General features: G+C 44.3%; 1 protein-coding gene across 4 annotated transcripts in view; it reads left to right on the top strand.

Moving 5' to 3' along the window:
* Positions 1 to 25,257, top strand: part of ITGA7 (integrin subunit alpha 7) — a 215,848-nt gene that overhangs the window by 171,839 nt on the left and 18,752 nt on the right. For all 4 annotated transcript variants that reach the window (XM_077297501.1, XM_077297499.1, XM_077297498.1 and 1 more), the window contains 10 exons: positions 769 to 938; positions 3,044 to 3,193; positions 5,248 to 5,363; positions 18,121 to 18,304; positions 19,113 to 19,196; positions 19,482 to 19,561; positions 20,294 to 20,371; positions 20,518 to 20,620; positions 22,432 to 22,614; positions 22,697 to 22,801. In XM_077297501.1, the coding sequence (XP_077153616.1) occupies positions 769 to 938; positions 3,044 to 3,193; positions 5,248 to 5,363; positions 18,121 to 18,304; positions 19,113 to 19,196; positions 19,482 to 19,561; positions 20,294 to 20,371; positions 20,518 to 20,620; positions 22,432 to 22,614; positions 22,697 to 22,801 (1,253 nt within the window). The remainder of the gene's footprint in view (positions 1 to 768; positions 939 to 3,043; positions 3,194 to 5,247; positions 5,364 to 18,120; positions 18,305 to 19,112; positions 19,197 to 19,481; positions 19,562 to 20,293; positions 20,372 to 20,517; positions 20,621 to 22,431; positions 22,615 to 22,696; positions 22,802 to 25,257) is intronic.

The following is a 25,257-nucleotide window of genomic DNA, read 5'->3' as shown; positions in this document are numbered from 1 at the left end:
GTTGAATCTTGTTTCCTCTTGTGTTAGCCTGTAAGGGTATGTTCACACGTGATATTTGTGCAGTTTTTTCTCAGCTGCAAAAACCAAAGTGTTGGCAGGAAGAACGCTGTTAAACGTGTGTTTTAGAATGTGTTTTTGCAGCATTTTGACTTGCGTTGTGTTTATTTGTTAGAATGGCTGAAAAACACTGCACAAATAGCTGAATGCTGGAAGAATTGATAAGCTGTGGATTAAAAAAAAGAAGAAAAAGAACAAGTGTGCCTGAGATTTTTTAAAATTTTGTTCACTTTGCTGGTACTGTAAAAAGCAGTGTTTACGCCATAGAAAAAAAGCATAAAAAAGTCACATGTGAACATACGCTAAATCATCTCTTTGTTCAAATAACAAAAATTGTCCTTGTAATCATGTGACAGCAGTTTGGGCTCCAAAAAAGTTATTTTACAACAGACTGACAGTAGCGACTACAATTGGGCATTTTGAAGGCCTTGGATAACAGGGTCCTTCATCTTATTATGGCGTTTGATCATGTGCCTGTTACTCCCATGGTAACACCTCTCCTAAATTGAGGTGGGGACACTCACATAACAGCCCACGTGCGTCTGGCGTACACCAATACAACTTCCTGCTAAGGTTTCATAGATTTTATGCGACTTTTACAGCTTTTATGCTTCAATGAGTGAGTCCTTTAGATTGGACGGTTGAAGTATTATTTGAGAATTACTTGTGTTCCTCACTTCTTGTTGCCATTACATTTCTTTCTAATTTCAGTTCTAAAGTGTGTATTTGAAGCTGAGGCCGATAGAAGACAACAAGGCAAGGCCAGTCGGGTGTACTTTATACAGCGAAAACCCAGTGACCCCGAATACCAGTCCAGCAGCACCGTGGAGCTACACAAGCAGTCCTCCAGCCGCTGCACCACTGCGGTATTCCAACTGCAGGTGACTCCCAGAACCTCACAACCACATGTGGCTCAGTGCATTGGACTCCATAGTCGTCCAAGTGTTCAATTTCTCAAATGTGGAAAATGGTGTTGCAGTAGGGGGGTACAGAGATGCTGCACCAAAATGGGTCCCTAATGTGTTATTGCCACATAGGGGAACAAAGATATTAAAAGGGACTGTGCAAAGGTTTTAACTTTAATTAGCCTCTTCAATTTTATTGTTCTGACTTGCAAGGTCCCATAGGTCAAACATTGATGACCTTCAAAGAAGCACTCTTCTGCAATATATTAAATATTAAAGTTTTTATTGCAGTCATCATATCATATAGCACTGTGTAGATACGATTGCTCATTTTACCTTTCTACCCAGGTAATTTTTCTCTTTTCTCTGCTCTATGTAGAAACAGGAAGCCTCTTTTTTTCCTTGCTCCTCCCCCTGCCAGGGATTTTGGCAGTGATGACCCATGCAGGAAAACAATACTTTTTGTTTCTACATAGAGCTTAGAAGAATTCATCTAGTCAGTTTTTAATCACATGATGTCATAGTCCTGATGGAAAAGAGAAGAATGATCTGGGTAGAAAGGCAATATGAGCAGTTGTAAGTACATAGTGCTGTATAACAGGATGACTGCAATATAGTAAAAGGATAAAAGTTTTTATGGGAGTGCATTAAAGGGAATCTGTCACCCCAAAAATCGTATATGAACTAAGCTCACCTGCATCAGGGGCTTATCTACAGCATTCTGTAATGCTGTAGATAAGCCCCCGATGTAACCTGAAAGGTAAGAAAAACAGGTTATATTATACTCACCCAGAGGCTGTCCCGCTGCAGTCCGGGTCCGATGGGCGTCGCGGTCCGGGTCCGGCACCTCCTATATTCATACAATGTCGTCCTCTTCTTTTCTTCCTGCCCCGGCTCTGGCACAGGCTTACTTTGTCTGCCCTGTTGAGGGCAGAGCAAAGTACTGCAGTGCGCAGGTGCCGGGAAAGGTCAGATAGGCCCAGTGGCTGCGCACTACAGTGCTTTGCTCTGCCCTCAACAGGGAGATAAAGTACGCCTGCGCAGGAGCTGCAACAGAAAGACAAGAAGAGGACGTCATCGTATGAAGATGGGAGGCGCCAGACCCGGACCGCGACGCCCATCGGATCGGACCGCAGCGGGACCACCCCTGGGTGAGTATAACACAACCTGTTTTTCTTACCTTTCAGGTTACATCGGGGGCTTATCTACAGCATTACAGAATGCTGTAGATAAGCCCCTGATGCCAGTGGCCTTATCTCATATACGATTTTTGGGGTGACAGATTCCCTTTAATGAGACAGTTGCCTTGGTTCTAGTGGTCTTAATGACCCCGTACACATTAGACTAATGTTGGCCAAACCTGCCGATTTTGTATGTATATGGGGCATCGACGGACTGATGATTGGAGGATATGTTGATCGAGCATGATGGAATTCGGACTGTCGATTGCATTGTTCTACCTGAGATAAGCCGACGTGTCAGCCAGTGGCTTTCTCATAGAGAACACAGGAACACTTGGCCAAACAGGTGCTCCAGTGTATGGGAGAGTTGGCTGGGATGGCTGCCAGGTGAACAATCGGCCAAAGTATCATTTGCCTGACAGCCATGTAATGTGTATGGCCAGCTTTGGCCAGCCCTGTGACATTTACACCTATTCAAAATGTGAGCTCTTTTACTAATGAGTAATGTTCCCTACTGTATAGTGTGGTTGTTAGACAATGCTGACATACACATATGAGAGACAAGCTAATGCCAAATGCCTCTGTCAATGACTTATCTCATTGCAGAACAAAGGATTGGACATGGCGAAATGCAACACGCCCATTCTTAAAAAAAAACCATTAATTGTATATGAATAGACAACTTTAGATGCAGAAAAAGGTTCCAAATGGCCCTGATTGGAAGTAGATATCCCAAGTCTGTACCTTCAAAAAACAGCAGAGGCAATTGTATATAATGCTATAACGTTTATATAAGACTTGTGTGAATGGTGTAAGATAATTCATGCCTTATTATTAATGGTCTATTCCTTTATGAACACATTAATCACACCTTACTTCATGCTTTCTACAATTTTACAGGAGGATATTAGAGATAAACTTCGTTCAATCCCAGTGACTCTGACGTACAACATATTAGAAGCGCGGAACAGAAGGCAATCCTCTGTGGACTCCTTACCTCCTCTTATGCCTATTCTTAGTGAAGAAGAACCCAATGTCTACAACACAGAGGTGAGAAATTGGTCATTGCCCTGTGTACAGCATAGACATAAATAACATACCTGGAATTAAAGGGAAGTCCTCATCAGAAGATGACATTGTTTAAATCAAGTTTTTGGGTTCCATGTATTGTGTTCCAACAATATTAGTAATCTTGCAATTTTCACACTACTACTGTCTACTATCGCTATTTTAGACTCCTACTTCCTGTTTGTCCACGAAGAGCTTACAGGAGACTCCTTATCATCAGATTCAGGATTGCAGTTGTAAGGTTCGGCTAGAACCGTAGTCATGGCAGAGGACATCGGGGCCTTTGTGTCCTGGCCTCCCCTCACAGAAAAATAACATTCTTCTGTCAGCATACCTGTGTCTTCTCCTCACCGTCAGAGACTCCTCTGTGGTGCTAAGGACTTTCTGTAATCGACTTCACAAGAATTGAGACACAGTCCATTTCAAATGCAAAACGAAGAACTTTACTCAATACACTTTGCAGCACATTTTTGTCAGAATCAGCATAAACATCAGGTTCCATACAGTACACATCCTGCTTGTTCCCTGTACTCAGTCCCACATCCTTCAGTACATTATGGGGTAATAACGCCTTAGGCAGTACCGCAGCATTCTCCTTAATCAGACTCACTATTTCTGGGGTTTCTCTCATCTGTTTCGCCCCGGATCTGAGAGCATCTGCCCATGTAATGATCTGCCACATCTTGAACCATCTGGCCCTGTACTTTCCTGGACCGTTTCCTTTCCTCCACTCCAAGCTGCTGTAACTCTGCTGCTGCACACTGTCCTTCTGTCCCTATAGGACTCTAAATGGCTGTGTTCTCCACTTGAAACGTTACGTGGCTTCTTCGGTGTCCTGGGCCTAGAGCCCGTGTGGACGCTCCGGTCGCTTACGCCCTTCTGAACTTCCTGACATGACACACTTGCTTACCACACAGCAGCCCCTCCTATAGTTAACCATCTACTTACACTAAGTTCCTGTATACACTATGAATACTATAGTGCCCCCTATCTAGTGGCTATAATTGGACACTACGCTTTCCCTATTCTAAACATGGCAACAATACAACAGTATAACATATATATATATATTAAACAACACATGGTGGTACACCTCACAGTGTAGCAATACCATTGTATAAGAGTGGTAATACACTAAATCGTGTAGCTGTACCAATATGTGTTAACAAATAGTCACACACTGATAATCTACGGCAACGGGACGAGGGGAAAAGGCAAGGATGTAAACGTAATATATCAAACCCCCTACATTGTGACAAGTAAAACCTCTATACAAAGCTCATAACCCAGGATCAACCATTCACAATAGGCAGTGTTACAACTGACTCTCTCTTTACAATGATTGTTGCAGCTGCATATTAAGCACTTTGATGCAAAGTGTTGGGAAAGGGTTAGGATAGGATAGAGGCGAGATCTGTTCTTTGTAGCTATGTACACATGTTGTTTCCTGAAATAACAGAAAGTTAGAGTAAAAAGAAGCTCCAGTGGCCAGTGTGAAAAATATAAGATTACAATTGTGTTGCTTAATAAAGATCGTGATATAAAAAAAATGTAAAACTGTCAAAAATATTTTAAAAATACATGTAATACACAAACCTGATTTAAACAATAGGCCATGCTCTGATGGTAGCTTCGCTTTTCGGAGGTGATCAGAGCTAATGTACGCATATGTAGATGTAAAAGTCAGACTCCTCCTGTTTATGTCATTTACCGTCCAAACAGTTATTATAATAAACTTGCCTCGGTGTGCTGCAAACATTTTTGCACGTGCCGACAGCCTGGGTGAAAGGCACAGCATGTACCCCAAATACAAACACATTGTAAGACATTTTGCGATATCCTCTACAAAATGCATGCTGTGGGTAAACGCTTTGGAATTAGGATATTTCTAGAGATATATAAATATTATTCACGTCTTTAAAAAGTGAAAGCTAGTTTTTCAAAAGGAATAGTAGCTGTAATAGTGGGAAAAGATGAGCAGAGAGGATATGGAAAAAAGGTTGTTATAATAACATAATCTGATATCTTTCCACCAGGTACACTTCCTAAGAGAGGGATGTGGAGAAGACAAAATCTGTCATAGTAACCTGCAGCTGAATTACACTTTCAACTCTCGTGTAGGAAAAGCTGACCAGTTTGTACCATTACCGGTGTAAGTACGTAGTGACGTTTCCTAAGGAAAGTGGGTTATGCTTTCTCATCAGATCCAGCAGCAAGCCATTGACAAAAAAGTTGTGCAGAGTGCAGACATAACTTTTTTGTCCACCTGATAAAAACTGATTTTAACTGGATCCATTTATTTAACATTGAAGTCTATGGAAAATGGATCCGTTAAATAGCCATCTGTTTTTCTCCCATTTGAAGAGGATGCTTTTTACTCAGTGGAGGTGAAACATTTAATATTTACATATAATACTACTAGACTGAAAACTTTCAAGTAATCAACGGATCCTTTTCAAATGGGAGAAAAACATATGAACATAACCTTAGGGGGAAAATGTACTCGAGAAGCTGATATGGCCTGCAATGCTACAAAGTGCACAGATTGTTTGTGTTAATGATCCTGCGTTATCTGTCTGTGCTGTAATCATGCAGAAGCTGCATTGATCTGCTGTTCCTTAAAGGGAATCACTCACCAGGTTTTTGTCACCTCCTCTGAGAGCAGCATGATGTAAGGGCAGATACCCTGATTCCTGGGATGTATCTCTTTCTTTACTGGTTGCTGCAGTTTTGATTAAAAACAGTGTTATCTGCTGCAGATCTACTAGTTCTCTGAATGATCTGTATAACCCCGCCCACAACACTGATTGGTTGCTTCCTGTGTACACTGTGTAGTTATGGGGACGTGATTGGACTACATGGCAGGACGCCAAATAGTCCTCTTGTGATAATCTCCTGCTGATAAAACACTGATTTTGTAAAAACTACACCAAGCAGCCCAGTAAAAGACACATCCCTGGAATCAAGATCTCCATCTCTACATCATGCTGCTCTCAGATTAGGTAGAAAAAACTTGGTGACAGAATTCCTTCAAGTGTAACAAACCTATAGGCGCCCTTCAGGGCCGGACTGGGACTAAAATTCAGCCCTGGCATTTGAAGTCACACAGGCCCACTTGTCACATGGTGACTGTATAATATCTTTGTACACTTGTAGGCTACAAGAAGTGAGGGGAGTGTAACACGACTATATAACATATAATTACAGCTGTATCCAGCATTACAGCTCAGCCCCCATAGAATGTAATACAGCCAGCCCCCATAGAATGTAATACAGCCAGCCCCCATAGACTATAATACAGCACATCCCCATAGAATGTAATGCTGCACAGCCCCCATAGAATGTAATGCTGCACAGCCCCCATAGAATGTAATGCAGCACAGCCCCCATAGAATGTAATGCAGCACAGCCCCATAGAATGTAATACAGCACAGCCCACATAGAATGTAATACAGCCAGCCCCCATAGAATGTAATACAGCACAGCCCCCATAGAATGTAATACAGCCAGCCCCCATAGAATGTAATGCAGCACAGCCCCCATAGAATGTAATGCAGCACAGCCCCCATAGAATGTAATGCAGCCAGCCCCCATAGACTATAATACAGCACAGCCCCATAGAATGTAATGCTGCACAGCCCCCATAGAATGTAATGCAGCACAGCCCCATAGAATGTAATGCTGCACAGCCCCCATAGAATGTAATACAGCACAGCCCCCATAGAATGTAATACAGCACAGCCCCCATAGAATGTAATACAGCACAGCCTAATAGAATGTAATACAGCACAGCCCCATAGAATGTAATGCTGCACAGCCCCCATAGAATGTAATGCAGCACAGCCCCCATAGAATGTAATGCAGCACAGCCCCATAGAATGTAATACAGCCAGCCCCCATAGAATGTAATACAGCCAGCCCCCATAGAATGTAATGCAGCACAGCCCCCATAGAATGTAATGCAGCACAGCTGTTATGACCCCAGTGGACAGGGTCTCAGAGGAACGTGTAAGTCTGCAAGATACAAAAATCCAGCTCATAGGGCTGTGGTAACTGGGTTGACCAAATAGCTACTCCTAACGCCAACACTAGAAGTAGCCGGGGATCATGCCTACGGTGATCGCTAGATGACTCGCGCAAGCCGGAGAATCTAACTACCCCTAGGAGAAGAAAACAAAGACCTCTCTTGCCTCCAGAGAAAGGGACCCCAAAGCAAGATACAAGCCCCCTACAAATAATAACGGTGAGGTAAGAGGAAATGACAAACACAGAAATGAACCAGGTTCAGCAAAGAGAGGCCAGCTTACTAATAGCAGAATATAGCAAGATAACTTATCTGGTCAACAAAAACCCTATAAAAATCCACGCTGGAGATTCAAGAACCCCCGAACCGTCTAACGGTCCGGGGGGAGAACACCAGCCCCCTAGAGCTTCCAGCAAAGGTCAGGATACAGATAGGAACAAGCTGGACAAAAATACCAAACAAAACAAAAGCAAAAAGCAAAGAAGCAGACTTAGCTTGAAAAACAGGAACCAGGATCAGAGGACAAGAGCACAACAGATTAGCTCTGATTTCAACGATGCCAGGCATTGAACTGAAGGTCCAGGGAGCTTATATAGCAACGCCCCTGAACTAACGGCCCAGGTGAGGATATAGGAAAAGACAGACGCTCCAGAGTCAAATCACTAATGACCACTAGAGGGAGCAAAAAGCAAAATCACAACAGTACCCCCCCTTAGTGAGGGGTCACCGAACCCTCACCACGACCACCAGGGCGATCAGGATGAGCGGCGTGAAAGGCACGAACTAAATCGGCCGCATGAACATCAGAGGCGACCACCCAGGAATTATCTTCCTGACCATAGCCCTTCCACTTGACCAGGTACTGAAGCCTCCGCCTGGAGAGACGAGAATCCAAGATCTTCTCCACCACGTACTCCAACTCGCCCTCAACCAACACCGGAGCAGGAGGCTCAGCAGAAGGAACCACAGGCACAACGTACCGCCGCAACAAGGACCTATGAAACACGTTGTGGATAGCAAACGACACAGGTAGATCCAGGCGAAAGGATACAGGATTAAGAATTTCCAATATCTTGTAAGGACCAATAAAACGAGGTTTAAATTTGGGAGAGGAAACCTTCATAGGAACAAAGCGGGAAGAAAGCCACACCAAATCCCCAACACGTAGTCGGGGACCCACACCGCGGCGGCGGTTGGCAAAGCGCTGAGCCCTCTCCTGTGACAACTTCAAGTTGTCCACCACAAGATTCCAGATCCGCTGCAACCTATCCACCACAGAATCCACCCCAGGGCAGTCAGAAGGTTCCACATGACCCGAAGAAAAACGAGGGTGGAAACCAGAGTTGCAGAAAAACGGCGAAACCAAGGTGGCGGAACTAGCCCGATTATTAAGGGCAAACTCAGCTAACGGCAAGAAGGTCACCCAATCGTCCTGATCAGCAGAGACAAAACACCTCAAATAAGCCTCCAAAGTCTGATTAGTTCGCTCCGTCTGTCCATTAGTCTGAGGATGGAAAGCAGACGAAAACGACAAGTCAATGCCCATCCTACTACAAAAGGATCGCCAGAATCTGGAAACGAACTGGGATCCTCTGTCAGACACAATATTCTCAGGGATGCCGTGCAAACGAACCACGTTCTGGAAAAACACAGGAACCAGATCGGAAGAGGAAGGCAGTTTAGGCAAAGGAACCAAATGGACCATCTTGGAGAAGCGATCACATATCACCCAGATAACAGACATGCCCTGAGACACCGGAAGATCAGAAATGAAATCCATGGAGATATGTGTCCAAGGTCTCTTAGGGACAGGCAAGGGCAAGAGCAACCCGCTGGCACGAGAACAGCAAGGCTTAGCTCGAGCACAAGTCCCACAGGACTGTACAAATGACCGCACATCCCTAGACAAGGAAGGCCACCAAAAGGATCTGGCCACCAGATCTCTGGTGCCAAAAATTCCTGGGTGACCTGCCAACACCGAGGAATGAACCTCGGAAATGACTCTGCTGGTCCACTTATCAGGCACAAACAGTCTGTCAGGTGGACAAGAATCAGGCCAATCAGCCTGAAATCTCTGCAACACACGTCGCAGATCAGGAGAAATAGCTGACAAGATAATACCATCCTTAAGAATACCAACAGGTTCAGCGACTCCAGGAGCATCAGGCACAAAGCTCCTGGAAAGAGCATCGGCCTTCACATTCTTTGAACCTGGTAAATACGAGACAACAAAGTCAAATCGGGAGAAAAACAATGACCAGCGGGCCTGTCTAGGATTCAGGCGTTTAGCAGACTCGAGATACATCAGATTTTTGTGATCAGTCAAGACCACCACACGATGCTTAGCACCCTCGAGCCAATGACGCCACTCCTCAAATGCCCATTTCATGGCCAACAACTCCCGATTGCCCACATCATAATTTCGCTCCGCAGGCGAAAACTTCCTAGAGAAAAAGGCGCAAGGTCTCATAACAGAGCAACCAGGGCCTCTCTGCGACAAAACGGCCCCTGCTCCAATCTCTGAAGCATCCACCTCAACTTGAAAGGGAAGCGAGACATCAGGCTGGCACAAAACAGGCGCCGAAGTAAACCGACGTTTCAACTCCTGGAAAGCCTCCACGGCAGCAGGAGCCCAATTAACCACATCGGAGCCCTTCTTGGTCATATCCGTCAAAGGTTTCACAATGCTAGAAAAGTTAGCGATAAAACGACGGTAGAAGTTAGCGAAACCCAAGAACTTCTGAAGACTCTTAACTGACGAGGGCTGAGTCCAATCGAGAATAGCTCGGACCTTGACTGGGTCCATCTCCACAGCAGAAGGGGAAAAAATGAACCCCAAAAAGGGAACCTTCTGTACACCAAAAAGACACTTTGAGCCCTTGACAAACAAAGAATTTTCACGCAAAATTTTAAAGACCATCCTGACCTGCTCCACATGCGAGTCCCAATTATCAGAAAAAAACAGAATATCATCCAGATAAACGATCAGAAATTTATCCAGATAGTTCCGGAAAATGTCATGCATAAAGGACTGAAAAACTGAAGGGGCATTAGAGAGCCCAAAAGGCATCACCAAGTACTCAAAATGACCTTCGGGCGTATTGAATGCGGTTTTCCATTCATCCCCTTGCTTAATGCGCACAAGGTTGTACGCACCACGAAGGTCTATCTTGGTAAACCACTTGGCACCTTTAATCCGGGCAAACAAGTCAGACAACAGCGGCAAAGGATACTGAAATTTGACAGTGATCTTATTTAAAAGCCGATAGTCAATACAAGGCCTCAAAGATCCGTCCTTTTTAGCCACAAAAAAGAATCCCGCACCAAGAGGGGAAGAAGACGGACGGATGTGTCCTTTCTCCAGAGACTCCTTGATATATGAACGCATAGCGGTATGTTCAGGTATCGACAGATTAAACAGTCTTCCCTTAGGAAATTTACTGCCTGGAATCAAATCTATTGCACAGTCACATTCCCTATGAGGAGGCAATGCACTGGACCTGGACTCGCTAAAGACATCCTGATAATCAGACAAGTACTCCGGAACTTCCGAAGGCGTAGAAGAAGCAATAGACACAGGCAGGGAATCCTCATGAATACCACGACAGCCCCAACTAGACACTGACATAGCCTTCCAGTCAAGGACTGGATTATGGGTCTGTAACCATGGCAGCCCCAAAACAACCAAATCATGCATTTTATGTAGAACGAGAAAACATATCACCTCGCGGTGTTCAGGAGTCATGCACATGGTAACCTGTGTCCAATACTGCGGCTTATTTTCTGCCAATGGCGTAGCATCAATACCCCTAAGAGGGATAGGATTTTCTAATGGTTCAAGAATAAAACCACCGCGCTTAGCAAATGAGAGATCCATAAGACTCAGGGCAGCACCCGAATCTACAAACGCCATGACAGGATAAGATGACAGTGAGCAAATCAAAGTTACAGACAGAATAAACTTAGGATGCAAATTACCAACGGTGACAGGACTAACAACCTTAGATATACGTTTAGAGCATGCTGAGATAACATGTGTAGAATCACCACAGTAGTAGCACAAGCCATTCCGGTGTCTATGAATTTTCCTCTCATTTCTAGTCAGGATTCTATCACATTGCATCAAATCAGGTGTCCGTTCAGACAACACCATGAGGGAATTTGCGGTTTTTCTATCACATTGCATCACATCAGGTGTCTGTTCAGACAACAACATGAGGGAATTTGCGGTTTTGCGCTCCCGCAACCGCCGGTCAATTTGAATAGCCAGGGACATGGTATCATTCAGACCTGTGGGAATGGGAAAACCCACCATAACATTCTTAATGGCCTCAGAAAGGCCATTTCTAAAATTAGCGGCCAGTGCACGCTCGTTCCAATGTGTCAGCACGGACCATTTCCGAAATTTTTGGCAATACACCTCAGCCTCGTCCTGGCCCTGAGACATAGCCAGCAAGGCTTTCTCTGCCTGAATCTCAAGATTGGGTTCCTCATAAAGTAAACCGAGCGCCAGAAAAAACGCATCAATATCAGCCAATGCCGGATCTCCTGGCGCCAACGAAAAAGCCCAATCCTGAGGGTCACCCCGTAAGAATGAAATAACAATTTTTACTTGTTGAGCAGAGTCTCCAGACGAACAAGGTTTCAGGGACAAAAATAATTTACAATTATTCCTGAAATTCCTAAACTTAAATCGGTCTCCTGAAAACAGTTCAGGAATCGGAATCTTGGGTTCAGACCTAGGATTTCTGGTAACATAATCTTGTATACCCTGCACACGAGCGGCAAGCTGGTCCACACTTGTAATCAAGGTCTGGACATTCATGTCTGCAGCAAGCTTAAGCCACTCTGAGGTAAAGGGGAAAAGAAAAGAAAAAAAAAAAAATGAGAGGGAAAAAAAAAAACTCAAAATTTTCTTTCTTATAATCCCACTTCTGCAATGCATTAAACATTTAATACTGGCCTGGCATACTGTTATGACCCCAGTGGACAGGGTCTCAGAGGAACGTGTAAGTCTGCAAGATACAAAAATCCAGCTCATAGGGCTGTGGTAACTGGGTTGACCAAATAGCTACTCCTAACGCCAACACTAGAAGTAGCCGGGGATCATGCCTACGGTGATCGCTAGATGACTCGCGCAAGCCGGAGAATCTAACTACCCCTAGGAGAAGAAAACAAAGACCTCTCTTGCCTCCAGAGAAAGGGACCCCAAAGCAAGATACAAGCCCCCTACAAATAATAACGGTGAGGTAAGAGGAAATGACAAACACAGAAATGAACCAGGTTCACCAAAGAGAGGCCAGCTTACTAATAGCAGAATATAGCAAGATAACTTATCTGGTCAACAAAAACCCTATAAAAATCCACGCTGGAGATTCAAGAACCCCCGAACCGTCTAACGGTCCGGGGGGAGAACACCAGCCCCCTAGAGCTTCCAGCAAAGGTCAGGATACAGATAGGAACAAGCTGGACAAAAATACCAAACAAAACAAAAGCAAAAAGCAAAGAAGCAGACTTAGCTTGAAAAACAGGAACCAGGATCAGAGGACAAGAGCACAACAGATTAGCTCTGATTTCAACGATGCCAGGCATTGAACTGAAGGTCCAGGGAGCTTATATAGCAACGCCCCTGAACTAACGGCCCAGGTGAGGATATAGGAAAAGACAGACGCTCCAGAGTCAAATCACTAATGACCACTAGAGGGAGCAAAAAGCAAAATCACAACACACAGCCCCCATAGAATGTAATGCAGCCAGCCACTATACAATATAATGCAGCACAGCCCCATAGAATGTAATGCAGCACAGCCCCCATACAATATAATGCAGCACAGCCCCATAGAATGTAATGCAGCACAGCCCCATAGAATGTAATGCAGCACAGCCCCATAGAATATAATGCAGCACAGCCCCATAGAATATAATGCAGCACAGGCCCATAGAATATAATGCAGCACAGGCCCATAGAATATAATGCAGCACAGGCCCATAGAATACAATGCAGCACAGGCCCATAGAATATAATGGAGCACAGGCCCATAGAATGGAATGCAGCACAGGCCCATAGAATGGAATGCAGCACAGGCCCATAGAATATAATGCAGCAGAGGCCCATAGAATGGAATGCAGCCAGCCCCATAGAATGGAATGCAGCACCCCCCCCCCAATAGCTCCACAATCCAGTCATCACTCACTAATAAAAAAACAAACAAAACACTCTACTCACCTTTCCTCCTGCCCCGCGCTGCTCTGGCTCTGGTCTCAGCAGTCGCAGTCTGCCCGCCCGGTCACACAGCAGGTGCGCGATGATATGACGTCATCGCGCACCCGCAGTGTCAGCGGCAGGCAGAGCGGGGAATGATGGGAGAGGAAGCGTCAGCAGACGCTCTCTCCTCCATCATTGCATTCAACTGTACCGGCGTCTATGACGCCGGTATAGTTGAATGCGGGGCCAGGAGTGCGCCGACAGCGGCACACTCGAGCGGCCCACTACTGCCACCGGCCCTTCTGGCATTTGCCAGAACTGCCCGATGGCCAGTCCGGCCCTGGCACCCTTACAGATTAGACTACAGTTGTCTGAACTCGCTGATATCGACAGGTTCCGCTAACAAGCTACTGTATGGGGGCTTCCCTGGCAGATGATGTCAGGAGAGTAAAGGTACCCAGAAAAAGGAGAAGAAAAGATATGCACACTTGTGGGATCAACCAACCATATAAATCTTTATTTAATAAACATTACAAAAACAGGAGCAAAAAACGGACACACAATTAAAAACATTTGAAAAGGCCAACAGGCCAAGTGCAACGTCCAAGATCCCCCAGGAGATGATATACACACAATTACTAATGCCTTTATGTAGATACAATCAAATCTCAAAATAGACACATAAATATGTATCCTAAAATAACATAGGCAAAAAGTGATGAACAGTTCTACATAACATGCCCAAATAACCCTAGGCTGCCAGCTGGCCTAAAGCATGTGCCATAAGTCCATATGCAAAATGGTTTCCCATATAGATACTGCAGAAATAAGCAAAGTATTATTGGACTAATGCACAATTCCTATAATCCTGCCTCAGCCTATAGTGTAGAATAGGCAGCCAAATAATGAAGGCCTGCGGGGCGCTGTATCATTTGTGAAAAAATGAAAGAAGAAAGATCAGCAATCCCCTCAGACGTCCCAAGGACAGCTGGTGCAGGATCCTGCATTCAAAAGGTTAAAAGTGCATGGCAAGGTTACCGAAGTGCGCGGCAGGGTTACCAGAGCTCCTGGGGGGATCAAGACCCCACGCGTATCGACGCTGCTAGAGCGTCTTCATCAGGGGAAATGTTGCTCTAGCAGCGTCGATACGCGTGGGGTCTTGATCCCCCCAGGAGCTCTGGTAACCCTGCCGCGCACTTCGGTAACCTTGCCATGCACTTTTAACCTTTTGAATGCAGGATCCTGCACCAGCTGTCCTTGGGACGTCTGAGGGGATTGCTGATCTTTCTTCTTTCATTTTTTCACAAATGATACAGCGCCCCGCAGGCCTTCATTATTTGGCTGCCTATTCTACACTATAGGCTGAGGCAGGATTATAGGAATTGTGCATTAGTCCAATAATACTTTGCTTATTTCTGCAGTATCTATATGGGAAACCATTTTGCATATGGACTTAGGTTATTATAGGTTATAACCATAACTATAGGTTATAACCCTCAGCCTAGGGTTATTTGGGCATGTTATGTAGAACTGTTCATCACTTTTTGCCTATGTTATTTTAGGATACATATTTATGTGTCTATTTTGAGATTTGATTGTATCTACATAAAGGCATTAGTAATTGTGTGTATATCATCTCCTGGGGGATCTTGGACGTTGCACTTGGCCTGTTGGCCTTTTTAAATGTTTTTAATTGTGTGTCCGTTTTTTGCTCCTGTTTTTGTAATGTTTATTAAATAAAGATTTATATGGTTGGTTGATCCCACAAGTGTGCATATCTTTTCTTCTCCTTTTTCTGTGTTCTCTGTTTATATGCACGTGGTTGATCCCTGATTACAATACTTGTTGCGGTGCCCGCTCTTTCTTAGTCTTATGCGAGAGTAAAGGTACCGTTACACTAAACGACTTACCAACGATCACGACCAGCGATGCGATCGTTGGTAAGTCGTTGTGTGGTCGCTGGGGAGCTGTCACACAGACAGCTCTCTCCAGCGACCAACGATCAGGGGAACGACTTCGGCATCGTTGAAACTGTCTTCAATGATGCCGAAGTCCCCCTGCAGCACCCGGGTAACCAGGGTAAACATCGGGTTACTAAGTGCAGGGCCGCGCTTAGTAACCCGATATTTACCCTGGTTACCATTGTAAAAGTAAAAAAAAAAACAGTACATACTCACATTCTGATGTCTGTCACGTCCCCGCCAGCATCCACAGGGTTACGTGCTGCTGCTCAGAGCTTCCTGCACTGACTGAATGTGTCAGCGCCGGCAGCAGCGGTGATGTCACCGCTGTGCTCTGCTTTACGGCCGGCCGGCGCTGACACATTCAGTGCAGGGAAGCTGCCGGCGGGAAACGTGACAGACATCAGAATGTGAGTATGTACTGTTTTTTTTTTACTTTTACAATGGTAACCAGGGTAAATATCGGGTTACTAAGTGCGGCCCTGCGCTTAGTAACCCGATATTTACCCTGGTTACAAGTGAACACATCGCTGGATCGGTGTCACACACGCCGATCCAGCGATGACAGCGGGTGGTCAGCGACAAAATAAAGTTCTGGACTTCTAGCTCTGACCAGCGATATCACAGCGGGATCCAGATCGCTGCTGCGTGTCAAACACAACGAGATCGCTATCCAGGACGCTGCAACGTCACGGATCGCTGTCGTTCTCGTTGTAAAGTTGCTCAGTGTGACTGTACCTTTAAGGATCCAACATGTCTGACTGCTGATCATTGTGTTCTTTAGAGATAAGCCGCAGACAGAGCTGTCTGGCACAGGAGCCCTTGGCAGAATGCCAATTCACAATACTATCAGGATGTGATCACTGTGGGCTGCTGACACTTAACTCAATTTTGGTTCAAACAACTCCTAAAACATACATATTCAGCTCTGCTACATCTGTGTGCAAAGCTTCACTTTCCACATGCTATATTTCCAATCATTTTAAAGTATGGAAGAATTGAGATAAGAATTATGCTTACTGTGGTTTTTTCATAATGTATAAGCAGTTCGTATTAATTATTGAAAAGTACAAGTAAATGGAGGCGAGTTGCAGTTCAATACATAATTGGTGGTTAGCTGCGCCGCTGTGCGAGGAAAGCCACGAAGGAGCTGCCCGACGCTTCTGGAGTCTGAAATACCCACGATGTAGAGAACAGAAGCGTTGTCCATGATTTGATGACATTTATACTGGGATTTCCCTGCCGCTGCCACACTCCCTAATTATTGAATTATTCCTTTTCATAATACAGAGGGTTCACCAAGGACCAAGGATGGAGGATTTCACAACATACAGTGTTTCCATGCAATAAAAAAACCCTGGAATAAAAAAAAGAATAATCTTAATAAAATGTATTTTTGCCTGATAATTAAGGACATTCAGTCTAAAATTTGGATCTGAAAGGAAACATAAAGATTTGCCCAATACAAAAAGTCATATTTTCAGGTAGATTTAAGATGATAGAGTCCAATCTATAATCATACTGCATGACGTTAATGAATCAAAAAGCAGTGTTAGAGGACAACCCCCAGAAACAGCGCCGCCAGCAGAGTGTCACATGACATCACACTTGGAGGGGAAGCTCACTGCTTATGTAGTCATACAGCGGGAAATAGAAATACTTATGCTGCTATCTCCCCCTAGTGGCTCCGGCAGGAGTTGCCCGATATGTTTGTTGTAAATCATTATTCCAGCAATCTTAGTCTGCAGGAAAGTTGTAAGTAGTCACATCTTTATACTATATTGTAATGGAAAAAATGCCCAGTCTGGAGTGGAGTTTCTATAGTAGACAGGGATGACAACAAGGGTTGGGGTAGAAGCACAGTTGGTTTTAGAGAACTGTAAGGTATTAAAGACATTTAGGGAAATGATGCTTTGTAACTTGCTTGATAAAACAGTTTTAATAGCTTTGAATATTCTGCAAAGTGAACAAGTCTTCTTACCTGCAAAATGTTTTTGTACAATACAGTCTGATGATCAGAATGTGTCCGATTAATAGTTCCTATTTATGAGGAATGTATGAGTTTCTGGAAAGTGTATGATAATTGCCTCTTCAAAGAGGATGAGGACTTGAACTAGAAGTAACTTCCAGTAGGTGGCACTAGAGTTCAGATCCTCTTTTTCTCTGAAGAGGCAATTTGCATATTTAATTTCCCAGATGAGCACTGCATAGCCTATAAGCCTCCTCACACTGGCATGCCAGGCATGTCACTCTCCATAAGGAGAAAGGTTACCCCTTAGATCTGAGAAGTGTATAATGTGGGGGGTCTCCCACCACTGTGTCGTTAGCCTCCTATATCTCTCATGCCCCTGATATGGGGCTCGCGGCTTTATGGCAGGGCAAGTGCCACTCTCTGTATCAATGTCAACAGCATCATTGCTATTTGTTAAGGGGCAATCATGGGGCATTATTCGATGTCCTATCTCAGTAATTGGCTGATTACAGATTTAACCTCAGTGTTCAGAATTTTGATAATAACAGATCAATTCTTGCAGAGAAAGAAAGAGATTTATCTGATAAGATATATTGCAAAGTTCCTTATTTTCACGTGTACTTTTCATTTATGAAATACAAATTAAAACAACAGTTACACGTTAAATAAAGGTGTAAAGAAAATGCTGAATGCTTTCATTTTGGAGGATAATGACCCCATCTGATGACTTGTAACCTGCTTTCACAGAGAGAACATGATCCCAGTGTTTTCACTGACAGACCAGAAGGATGTGGTGCTGAAGATCACCGTGAATAATTTTCCATCAGACCCACTTCATCCACACCTTGATGGAGATGATGCTCATGCGGCACAGCTGATCGCAACCTTCCCTGAAACCATGTCCTACTCAGGCGTCCGGCCGGCAGCTGTGGTAAGAAATATGGCAGATATTAGAGAACGTTGAGCTTAAGTGTGATTGTTTGGAGAAAGGGCTGAATCCAGATAAGAAGCTCTAAGAGACACATGGCAGAATTTTGGTTAAAAATTGTGGACATTACTAGCTGGGTAATTTCCAAAGTGTTCTGAACATGGCCTAAATTGGAATCTGCACCATGTTTCTGCCACCTTATCTGAGAGCATCATAATATAGAGATAGAGACCCTGATTCCAGAGATGTGTCACTTACTGGGCTGCCTGCTGATTTGATAAAATCACTGTTTTATCTATAGGAGATTATCATTAAAAGACTAGCAAATCTGCTGCTATGTAGTCCTCCATATTCATGAGTCCTCTATAACCCCACCCCATCACTGATTTGCAGATTTATGCCTATGCACAGTGTCCACATGAAGCTGTGGTGGTGTGGGTGGGGTAATACAGAGCTCAGCATTCAGAGAACTGATAGATCTGCAGCAGAGAAAACAGTGATTTTATCAAAACTACAGCAAGAAGCCCAGTAAGTGATACATTGTTGTAATCAGGGTCTCTGCCCCTACATTACTCAGTTGGGGTAGAAAAAACCTGGTGTCAGATTCCTTTTAAATGGGGAAAGGTTCAGTTTGCTGCCCTGACTGTGTGGCCAGACATGTAAAGTGGCTTGTTGGCGCTTCCTCATCACTCAGGGCACATACACTGGTTACCCTCCCCCAGATATATGCTGTTTTAAGATTAATAGGAGTCTGTGAAGAATCCTAGTACAATGTTTAATAGCTTTTAAGATACAGTCTTTTTAATTTCAGGACAAGTCAGTGTTTTGCACTTCCAATGAAAACGCATCGCAGGCAGTGTGTGAACTGGGCAACCCTATGAAGAGAAATACCGAGGTGTGTTGGCTCCTGTTAGGAGGTGACCTATTCTTTATTGGTCATACTTCACTTTTAGCAGTCATCTCATTATCATCACAGGCACATATACAGTATATATAGAGAGGATATGACCCAACATTCACAATAACACCAGCTCAGACAAAATGGCCAGACCTATAATAATGATAGGCAAAAATAGAATATTTATCAGTATTTGGTTTAAATTACTAGAAAAAAAAGAGAACAAAAACAGGTGATCCATTTCCTTTTATGCCCTCTAATAATATAGTCCTTTTGTCTCAGGTAACTTTCTACATGGTTATCAGCACCCAGGGAATTACTCTAGAGACCACCGAGTTGGAAGTAACGCTAGAGCTGGCTACGTAAGTCACTGTCTGATATCATGTTCAGTAGATCATATAGGACTGTAGTTTATAAAAAAAAAAGAACAAGAAATGATTGCTTTGTGGAAGCTGGAAGACCACGGTCTGGAGGAGGTGCATGGAGTGGAACGGTGCCAGCCCACTCAAGTCCACGGCGCTGACAAAGATCTCTGAGCGCAGAGCAGCACTCAACCACCTACATGTCTTCAGAGCTTTAGGCCACGTTCAGACGTTCAGTATTTCGTCAGTATTTTACATCAGGAAATAGGAATGGAACAATCAGAATATACAGTAATAGAAACACGTGCACAGCTTTTGCATTTTTTACCCACTCCTGATTTTTTTTTACAGAGATAAAAAAAACCTCAGGAAATACTGAACATGTGAACGTGGCCTCAGACTTTGACTAGAGTGGCTGCATGATCCACGACCTGGCACTCAATTCATCTTCTTCTGGTTGCAGTTTTGCATCCAGGAGAGTATAGTAGAAATAGGTCCCCAGTTCTGGCAATACCTGGGGGTCCTAAGAAAGGATATAAGAAATCTCAAGCAAAAAATGTCTCAATGTTGACACCACTTATGATGGTTTTCGTGGATTACCAGACTTGATTTGATCAAAGTCTCCAGCTCCCAGACAATGCTAAAGTCCCAGAATAGATGGGACCAGGACTCCTGTTTTAGGTTGTTTGATCAATGCGGCATTAGCTGGATTCATATACTTGTGTCTTGTAGGATAAGTGAGCAGAAAAACCTGACTTCTGTGTTTGCCAAAGCCAAAGTGATTATTGAGCTTCCTCTGTCTGTCTCTGGGTAAGTAAAAATGATGATTAAAAAGCCCAAATCCTATTACTCGGACATGCATCAATTATTTAATATAATTATATAGATAAAGTGCAATATTGTTTGCCACAAAGCTCATGTAATATTGAGAGGGACCTTGCTGTCTTCTGTTACAGGGAGGCCACACCTAACAGACTGTATTATAGCGGGGAGGTAAAGGGCGAGTCTGTGATGAGGAATGAGGAGGACGTGGGCAGCCCTGTAGACATTGAAGTTACCGTAAGTTTACTTGTTACATATAGTCATGTATTCACATTGTCCCATGTACTTAGTGGCGAAAACCTGTTAACTTCTTCAGGTAATATTCACAAGCTGTGGAAGAGTTGCATATTTTCGGTGTGGAGGGCATCGCCACCTCTGTCCACAGGTTTCTAGTGGTATTGCAGCTCAGTCCCATTCATTTCAATGAAGCCAAGCTGCAACACCAAGCCCAACAGATTATTCCCCACGCTGTATGATTACCCCGAATGTAGGCCTCAAACTGTATAATGGCCACCACATTAGCCACAAACTGTATAATGGCCCCCCACATTAGTCCCAAACTGTATAATGATACCCATATTAGCCCCCAAACTGTGTAATAGCCACCACATTAGCCCCCAAACTGTAAAATTTACACCACATTAGCCTCCAGACTGTATAATGGCCCCCCTCATTAGCCCGCCAAACTGTATAATAATGGCCCTTGTATTAGCTCCCAATCTGTATAAAGGCCACTGCATTAGTCCTTAAACTGTATAATGGCCCCCATGTAAGCTTTCAAACTGTATAATTGCCCCTGCATAAAGGCGCCCACAGTAGTCCCTATCATGTATGAGGCCCAGCCACTGTTTTAGGGTCCCCATTGTTTATGATGTCCCAACAAGTTTTAATAAAAATAAAAATATCATATACAGTAGTCACCTAATCCAGGGTCCTGGCGAGTCCACCAGCAAGGCCTGAGCTGACCAATAGCGCAGACGCATGCACAGAACATCAGAGTCGGGACGTGGTACGATGATGTCACTGCGCCGGGACTCTGATGTCCTGTGCATTCGTCAGCGCCGTGGCCGTTCTGTAGATCACAGTCTTAAAGCGACCTGTGGGCTACAGAATGGAGGGTGGTGGTGTAGGCAGACCGCATTTCCTTGCTCCACTGCGGGGCTTAACTGTATCGGCGAGCTGCATACACCTACACAGTTAGGGGGAGCGCATCTCCGGGTGGGCCCTTATGTGCGCGGCGCTCTGTGCAACAGCCCACTCTGTGTCTTGGAAGCTATGCTACTGCTGTGACAGCATGGTGGCTCAGTGGTTAGCACTGTAGCGCTGGGGTCCTGGGTTCAAATTCCACCAAGGACAACATATACAAGAAGTTATTATGTTCTCCCCGTGTTTGTGTGGGTTTCCTCCGGGTACTCCGGTTTCCTCCAACACTCCAAAGACATAATGATAGGGAATTTAGATTGTAAGCCCTAATGGGGACAAAGATGATAATGTCTGTAAAGTGTTGTGGAATTAATGGCGCTATATAAGCAAGAAAAATGAATACTTAAGTTCAGCAATAATAATAATCTTTATTTTTATATAGCGCTAACATATTCCGCAGCGCTTTACAGTTTTGCACACATTATCATTGCTGTCCCCGAAGGGGCTCACAATCTACATTCCCTATCAGTATGTCTTTTGAATGTGGGAGGAAACCGGAGAACCCGGAGGAAACCCACGCAAACACGGGGAGAACATACAAACTCCTTGCAGATGTTGTCTTTGGTGGGATATGAACCCAGGACTCCAGCGCTGCAAGGCTGCCGTAATAACCACTGAGCCACTGTGCTGCCCTGCAAGAATTGAAACTTATAGTCGCTATGAATAGGTGAAGATTTGCCCTATAATTTGAATTAATACATTTGTTGGACTGAGGGTTCCCTGTTCCCTCCCAGTTAATTTCAAGTAAATTCCTCCAAAAGACCTTAAATGGCTAAAGCACAGTTTTGCTGCATAGAAAGTCAGTGGAATGAAGTATTTGCTTAGTAGGTTTTACTGTTCTTTAGGTCTCAAACAGAGGAAAGTCTTTACGTACCCTGGGTTCTGCATACCTAAATCTTATGTGGCCACATGAAATGGCAAATGGCAAATGGCTGCTGTACCCAATGAAGATTCAATTAAAGGAGAAGAAGCAGTCAGGGCGTAGTATGGAGTGTAGCCCGATAAGTGCGGTCAACCCCCTCAGACTGGTAAGTACCTCCTCTATGTAATCATGCCCCATACAGAGACGACCCCACATTGTCCACCTTAACCTCTTTTCTTGTTCTCTAGGATACAGTGCGGTCAGATTCCAGTTCATTGGTACCGATTGCCAGTCAGCGCTCTGCCAGTCGATGGTCGCTAACGTATCCGACTAAGAAGAAGGATGTTGTCTTGGTAATAGCATGATATATTCAAGCATGTAAATCAGAGAAATACAGAGTTTATTCTAAAGGATGGTCTGCATTTGGACAGTCCCATCCTAACGGCTAGAGTGCGCCATGTAAAATTAAAAAATATGCGCATATATATATTTATACACACATATATCTTCTGTACTAGCGCCACTCCTCTAATGGTGTCGCTATTTCTCTGGTGGTAATTTGACATCGTTATGTCACGTAATCACTGCAGCCAATCAGAGGTGACTGATCGAGTATTCTTTCAGAGCTGTTGTCCGCTCTGATGGAATAGTGAAAGATGTCATGTGACCGTCAGGAGACACAGCACTGACATCAGAGGAGTGGCGCCAATATGGCAGGTGAGTATATGTTTTTTATTAATTCTATGTTGGGTGCTTTACCAATGAGGATTGGGTTGTCTAGAAGTGGCCAACCCTTTTAGGCTATGTGCACACGCTATGGTGTGGATCTGCAGCAGTTTTCCATGAGTTTACAGTACCATGTAAACCTATGGAAAACAAAATCCGCAGTGCACATGCTGCGGAAAAAAACGTGCCGAAACGCAGCGGTTTATATTCCGCAGCATGCCAATTCTTTGTGCGGATTCCGCAGCAGTTTACACCTGCACCACAATAGAAATCCGCAGTTGGAATCCGCTCAAAAACTGCGGTAAATCCGTCGTAATTCCGCGTTAAATCCGCAGTGCGGTTTACCTGCGGATTTACCAAAATCAGTGCGGAAAAATCCGCACACCATTCCACAGCGTGTGCACATACCCTAACGTTTTAAAAGTATGTCCTACAAAAGACTTTTATGTAGCCAGGTTGCCCATAGTGTTTTGTGTGTGCCTCTTCCTGATTACCCCAATTCTGGCCATAGCTGACTTAACACTGGGTATCTATTCTTCTTCTTATGTTTCAATGAGGTGACTTACAGAGATAGATTCACCAGCCCAGTCAGTGTTTCTGCACCTGCGTATTCTGAAGTGAAAACTCCACTGAATGGTAGTGCACAAACACTTTTTTCAGGAACATCAGGGGGCGCCAATCAAAGCAAGCTAAAATAAAAATAAAAACTATGTAAGCAGTAATTAATTGCACACTTTCATTTGTTGGACCTTTTAAAGTGTCACAGCCATTGGACTTTGCACCTTGAGCAGAAACATTTTTAAGATACTGTACAACAGCTGCAGGCTTATGCCACATGGCCTGTCTTAAAATGAGAACAAAGGGCACAATGTGTGTACATGAAGAACATCACTATTTCTGGCTATTATATGGCTTTTATTTTGCATTTTTCACCAGTATTTCCCTCTGTATCCTCTATCTCTACGTTTCAATTGTCTCTGAGCTAGTGGGTGTAGATTAGCTGCTATGATGTCTCCCATACATAGAAGACAGAGAGATTGACTCCCATTCTTCTTACTCTGTTACACATGGAGAGAAGAATGGAGGACAACATACAGCAGACCTGTGAGCTTTTCTGTGTCAGTGCCACTTTCTCCTCCTCCCTGTCTCCTCTCTAAAGAGTATAATAGGAGCTGTAATCTGATACATCACTGTACTGACAGTCTGTGCTTCTTTGACCAAGATGGATTTGAGCTGTTGGTGAATTCAGGAGGCATGGAGGAGGCAAAGAAGAGTCTCAAAAGTGAAGAGAGTCCTATTTCTCTTATAAGACATATTAAAAAGTTTCTTATATTTGCTTGCACTATTGATTTAGGTAAAGTTTGTTGACATGACAGTGACTATTTAATAGTTATAGTTTAGCGCTACATCATTCGTTCTTCCCTAGACCCTACTGTACAATTTCTCTAGTTTGCAGTGTTCAGTTCTCTTCCTGTAATCCTCTACCAGGCAGATAATGGCTGCTCCATGTGCCAAGTAAAACATTTCATTTTCCCACAATTAGGGCAGCCAGTAGGAATTTTGGGGCCCCATACTGGCAAAATTTTCGGGGCCTCCTTGAGACTCTGCCCAGGCTCCACCCCAGCCCCGCCTCCACCCCTCGAACTGTCCACCTTAGGGGGGTCTCAGCGGGAGGACCTACACTTTATGTCAGATACTATGGGTGAGCTTTAAACAACCTCCGGGGTACATGTGATTTTTGGGGGCTTGTTCTATGGGGCATAGTCCACGGTACTTACTAGTGGTTATAGGATTTTTTGCCCCCAGCAGTTTTCCCCCAGCAGTTCGCCCCCCGGGTACATCCTGTTTATGATGCCAAGTTGATTCACCCGCCAGGGCAGTGGGGTACTCGGTACCGGGTCCGGTACTTGAAGAGGACGTAACGGTGGCTGCGACCTGGTCCGTGGCCCTGGGCACTCAAATAAAAGGAAAAAGTCTTTTAAGGGTTTGGTGAGTAAAGTTTGTGTTCGTGACGCCACCTGTGGTATTCGGTCAGTAGGGACCGACGCTGCTTAAAGGGGTCCTCTGGGGTGATGGTTTGGGA

The sequence above is a fragment of the Ranitomeya variabilis genome, chromosome 3 (assembly GCF_051348905.1).
Source record: "Ranitomeya variabilis isolate aRanVar5 chromosome 3, aRanVar5.hap1, whole genome shotgun sequence".
Classification (NCBI taxonomy): Eukaryota; Metazoa; Chordata; class Amphibia; order Anura; family Dendrobatidae; genus Ranitomeya; species Ranitomeya variabilis.
This window is presented reverse-complemented; position numbering and strand designations above follow the sequence as displayed.